The 6,000-nt window shown below is 34.7% G+C and overlaps 1 protein-coding gene across 3 annotated transcripts in view; it reads right to left on the bottom strand.

The window, feature by feature from the left end:
- Positions 1-209: 209 nt before the first annotated feature.
- IL33 (interleukin 33) overlaps positions 210-6,000 on the bottom strand; it is a 53,183-nt gene continuing 47,392 nt past the window's right edge. For all 3 annotated transcript variants that reach the window (XM_080820070.1, XM_080820068.1, XM_080820069.1), the window contains 4 exons: positions 5,502-5,609; positions 4,684-4,734; positions 3,601-3,698; positions 210-2,256 (listed from right to left, as the gene is read on the bottom strand). In XM_080820070.1, the coding sequence (XP_080676196.1) occupies positions 2,056-2,256; positions 3,601-3,698; positions 4,684-4,734; positions 5,502-5,609 (458 nt within the window). In that variant the 3' untranslated portion in view covers positions 210-2,055. The remainder of the gene's footprint in view (positions 2,257-3,600; positions 3,699-4,683; positions 4,735-5,501; positions 5,610-6,000) is intronic.

The raw sequence follows: 6,000 nt of genomic DNA, 5'->3' as shown, positions 1-6,000 counted from the left end.
TATGATAAAGTCATTATGGTCTCACACACTTTTTAAAAAATACAGTTTATTCAAGAACTTAAACAATGTAATAGATATATTAGGTTATTTTAAAACAATCATATTAAGTATACCATACAGATGCATATGGTTAACACTTAGGGTTTTTCAGAAAAGATGATATATATTCTGCTTTATTTATTTATTTTTATTTATTTATTTATTTATTTAACCTCTTTTTTAAAAATTTCTTTTCAGCGTAACAGAATTCATTGTTTTTGCACCACACCCAGTGCTCCATGCAATATGTGCCCTCCTTAATACCCTTATTTTTGTCTCCATAATAAAATTGACAATGTAATGAAAGATATATTGTTGTTTACAGTTGTTTACCCTCACACAGTAACTCTTAGACTTATTAATCTTATATTCCACCAGCATTATATCCAATAGATCTCAACAAATTAGAAATTTAAAAGCCCACTCTTTCAGAAAAAGTTGTACTTCATAGGTACTGTTATTAGTTTTAGCATTTATTGTCAGTATTAAACCTATGAAAAAGTTACAGTAGAATTTGAAGCCTTAAAGTAAGCAAAAATTATTGCTTTAGTGTTTGAAAAGTTTTATTATATAGTCAAGTATAAATTTTACTACCTTAGTAATGTAAAACACAAAGATGTTTAATAAAAAATATTGCCATCATTACGCTTATGTGAAATTCTACATCAGGTAGACAAAATAGAAAAAGATGTTGCCATCCAGAGGTTAGGTAATATGGAGTGAAGATCAGGGGTCTCAAAATGTTTATCAAGAGGACAGTTGGTCAAAGGAAAGAAGAAAAGTAAAAAAAAAATTCCATGGTAAGCACGCTAATCAGGAAGCTGGACAAGGAAAACACTGTACACATGGGAAGAAAGGATTAGAAGAAATTTTGTCCAGGGTGACATGTATATCAGGTCATAGATCCCTGGAGCATAATGTCAGAAGGACATTTTATAACACAAACATAAGGAATAGTCAGTTATTGATATTATAATGTTAATTCTGTGTCCCATCTAAGCTCTAGTAGATTAGAGGACTTGTGGCCTTACCATGGTACTTAGTTTGTTAGTTATTCCCAAAGATTTCAATTATACGTCTGAACTAAAATTTATTTTACTTTGTAATATAAGAATGCCTTGCTAAATTTACCTTATTGTATAAGAATCAGCATTTTTAAAATGAAATAATTAGATGTAAAATTATTTACTTTACAAATACTAGATTTATTTTTCTTAATTTTTCAACTATCTTTCTCTTTTCTCATATTATCTGCCTACCTATAAATTTGTCTAAAGTTTTGGGCATTTTTTTTTTAAAGATTTTATTTATTTATTTATTTGTCAGAGAGGGAGAGAGAGAGGAAGAGAGAGTGAGCACACAAGCAGGGGGAGTGGCAGGCAAAGCGAGAAGCAGGCTCCTGGCTGAGCAGGGAGTCTGAAGCAGGACTTGATCCCGGGACCCTGGGTTCATGACTTAAGCTAAAGGCATCAGCTTAACCAGCTGAGCCAAGCAGGTGTCCTGGTTTTGGACATCTTCAAACAAATTTGATGTTTTATTCCATTTGTGAAATGGTCAGTCTAAGTAGATCTGATTGTCTTTTCACCAACAGCTCTAAGGTTTGAACTTGTTGTTTGGAACCAGGGAAAATTATGTCTCTATGTAGCTTTTTAAAATGGATCCCTGTCTAAAATGAAACTTGGATTAAGGCCCTTGCTTCTCCCTAAAGATCTCAGCTCTAAATATCAAGCTTTCTGGGCTGAAAGTAGAAAAAAGTAGAAGTCAGGTTGTATGTTTTCTGAGGTCTATGTAACAATACACTTTTGAATATGTAGTGAGACAAAGGGTAATAAAAAACAGACAGAATATATTATAAAAATATTTTTACAAATAATAAGAAAAATATTTCATAGCATACTAAGTACCCTTCATTTCCCTTAAACATTGTCTGTCTCTTTTTTTATCTCTCAACCTTTCTCCAGCACTGGCTATTTGGGTTACCCAACCCAGGCTCCACAGCTTTTCATCACATGAAGTTTAAGAGAGCTTAAATATGGTATTCTCTATACTCTTTGAATCCTCAGTTGGGTCCCCTACTTTAATTAGAGCAAGGTGGTTATCCTTTACTCCTATAAACACTCCAGGATTGTTCTTACATTCGAAAGAAACACATTTAGAAGACTTCCTATGAAGGCGGAAGAAGGCCTGGTCTGGCAATTGGTTTTCACATTTTTGTAGCTGAGGAAAAAAGAAAGAAAGCAACCAGCATGTAAGTGGGAAGTCCAAAGTCAACCTTACCTCCCTGCAATAGAAAGTAAAAGGGAATAATTATAACTAGTATTTCTAGCAAGGGTGCTTACTAAGTAGGGGATGGGAGTGGTGGGTGTAGTAGGAAGAAATGGGTAGAGGGCTAAAGTGGGGGGGGGGGTGTCTGATTTGATTCATTGATAGTTGAGAAACACAATTTAGAGTGACTGGATTTGGATGCAGCAGCTCAGGATTTATGCCTGACTTTTGCCATGTACTATTTCTGAGACGTATGCACATTGCTTTACTTCTCAAACCTCAATTTCTTAGTCTAATCAGTTTTCTAGATCAGTCTACCAACAACTTACCAGCACATATGTGAATGATATAAGTGATTATTATTTAAGGCCAATAAGTGTTGGGGATGGTTTGTATTATAGTAATATTTGACTAAGACAACAACTCTATTATGTAATTACTGCAATAACTAAAGGAGACTGCTTGTAAAACATTTAGCACAGTATTTGGCATGTAACAGAGCTCTGTATGGGGTCAGCTCTTATCACTGAGTAGTTATATACATCCAACACTGTTATATACATTTAGGAATGTTTGTTAAGAAAGATGCTGGTTACCATCCAGTGTTTATGATAATACCTTATATGGCTGTATTAGCTAGATTCATAATTTTGTATTTATGTCATTTGTCATCTATATTGTACTCTTTATGTTTTCTTCCTGGTCTCTATCTTTGGCTTGTTTGTTCCTGAAGGTGTTTATAAATTTTCACCATGACCTATATTATACTGCCATTTACATTTTTTTTGTAACAACATTGTAACATTGTAAATCTTGGCATATGGAAATGTTTATGACTTTCTCTTTAGCAGGGTCAGAGTATAAAATTGTTTTTACATTTGCCTAAGAAAACTATATTTTATCAGGAACACTTCCTGGAAGAACAAAGTAGGTCCTAAAGTAAAATGGAAAGGATTTGAGATCATTCTATATAACAGTGCTTCTCAAACTTCAATGTGCTAATGAATTCCCTGGAGATTTGTTAAAATTATGATTCTGCTTTAATTGTGAGGAAGCCTGAAATTCTGCATAGCTAACACACTCCCAGGTGCAATGCTGGCAGAGAACACACTTTCTGTAGCAAGGCTATACATGCCATTTATCTCCCTTTCCTACTCCAGAAGCAAGTTATTAGCAATAACTGATTGTGTCTTAGGTACAATAGCAGAAGCAAAACTTCTTTGAAATATGCCAGACACCCAAATCTGCACAAATAATTGGAGTTAGTTATGACAGTTAAGTGCATATTTCTTTTACCTCCACAGAGTGTTCCTTGTTGTTGGCATGCAGCAAAAAGTCTTTGTCTTTTGTAGGACTCAGGTTTACCAATAATGTCTGGCCATCAACACCATCACCTTGCAGTTTAAAAAAAAAAAAGTAAACTTAAAAAGTAATAAAAAATTGAAAAATCTAAATTATAAAGTTAAGAATTTAGCTCATTTTAATTTAAATGAATTTAACACATAGGAAAAGAGTCCAAGATATGATGTAAAATAATTGTTTCATTAACCTATATGTCTTTTAGAAGTATTTGTACCCAAATGAAACTAAAGAATCATTGGACAATATGGGGGTAAGTTTAATTTCCTAAAGAGTTATTGGACAATTTGGGGTAATTTTAAGCTCCTTAGTTATTACCCCATTTAGTAAAATTAGCAAAATTACCCCATTAAATTAAATTAAACTTAGTAAAATCACCCCATTATTTGGGGGTAATTTTAAGCTCCTTAGTTTCCTTATTTGCTTTCTAATTGTAGAATTGTGACTCTATTGGGTATTTGTCTGGGTGTCAGCTTCCCTGTCTGCATGCAAAGCCACTGATAGTTGTTTCCCAATATCCAACTACCCTCCTTGTGTAATAGAACATTTCCCAGTCTGTTTTCTTATAACTAAGTGTAGCAATGTGACTAAGTTTTGACAAATATGAGGTGAATGGAAGTGTCAGTTGCAACTTAAAGTTTTGTCCTTAAAGGGAAAGAGCATTCATGTGTCATATCTTCCTTTGTCCTGCTGATTGGGCATTGTCATGGTAGCAAGTAATCTTGAACCATGTAGATGTTGGCAGAGTCACAGAGAAGGAGCTTGGTCCTTGTACAACTTGTTGAACAGAACTGCTATTCCAGCCCTGGCTAAGATAAAAATAAAGTTTTGTGTAGCTTAAGCCACGATTATTCTGCAATGGATGGGTGGAATAAATCCTGTAAGAATCTAAGATTTTGCCATGAGTGTGGGCTGGAGAGAACCTCCTGAGACTGCCTTTTTCATGGAGCATTTTTGGATTTGTCCTTACCCCCAAATTCAAGAATGCAAGCATTACAACTGCCCAGCCCTCCAAATTACCTGTTTTATGAGAGGGGGATTGGGAATCATAATAACGGAATAGCACCTTATCTGAAAGAGAATACATAAAATCCTTTTGATGAGATACAATTTTATCAAAAGATTTCAATTTCAACATATACATAACAGCAGAAAATATCCTCTTTTATTATATATCAATAAAAGCAAAACTTTTGTGATTTTAAGAAAGACCTAAAAAATGTATGAATATGTTGTGATGAATTTTCTAATCAGTAATTATTAAAATATTTAACATATTGTTCATAGTATTGGTATATTCCTTTACTTGAGATTGTACTTTGGTGATATTGATAAAGCTGGAAAGATCTAGTAGGTAATTCAGTAATAGCAAATATGTGTGGTCTCTCCTTCCATCTTTCAGAACAGATACCACTTATCAGCATCCTTCCCTGATAAACCCTGACTAAGCTTCTAAATTCTCCTCAACTTAGTGTATTTAGGCACCTGCTGCCAATACATTGGAGTAAGCACACAGCATGGAATTTATTTGCTATGTCTGAAGTAGTCCACTGTTTATGGTTTGGTAAATTTATTATTATTATTTTTATTATTATTATTAGGGAGAGGTGGAGTTGGAGGGGCAAGAGCAGGGGGAGGAGAGAGAGAATCTTAAGTAGGCTTCATACCTAGTGAGAGCCTGATATGGGGCTTGATCTCAAGACCCTGAGATCAATGACCTGAGCTGAAATCAAGGGTTGAACACTTAACTGTCTGAGCCATCCAGGCACCCCTTGGTAAATTTATTTTTTACTTTACTAGTCATCATTATATCATTATAGACAAAAGAAATATTCTACCTTTCTCTTGGTCTTTTCTCAAGTCTTCTACATAGATCTCATAACCTCCATCCTCAAAAACGAAAGTAATAGATTGATCATTGTATGTGCTCAGGGAAGCAGAATGTTCTGTAACAAGTGAAAAGCTTGTCATTAAAAATTCAAATGCACTTGTTCCCATGAACAATCTTTCGGCAATCAAAAAGAAATGCTTCCTTAAAGGTTTTTTTTTTTTTATAGATTTCATTTATTTATTTGACAGGCAGAGATCACAAGTAGGCAGAGAGGGAAGCACAGAGAGAGAGGGAAGCAGGCTCCCCAGTGAGCAGAGAGCCCGATGCGGGGCTCGATCCCAGGACCCTGGGATCATGTCTTGAGCTGAAGGCAGAGGATGAACCCACTGAGCCACCCAGGCGCCCCCCTTAAAGGTTTTTGATTTTTGTTTTTCTTTTCAATTTGAGCTACACTTTGCCCACCACCATTGGTTAGATAAAAGCCTCTGGTGCAAGCTTTTTATTTT

The sequence above is a fragment of the Martes martes genome (assembly GCF_963455335.1).
Source record: "Martes martes genome assembly, chromosome: 12".
In the NCBI taxonomy this organism is placed as follows: Eukaryota; Metazoa; Chordata; class Mammalia; order Carnivora; family Mustelidae; genus Martes; species Martes martes.
This window is presented reverse-complemented; position numbering and strand designations above follow the sequence as displayed.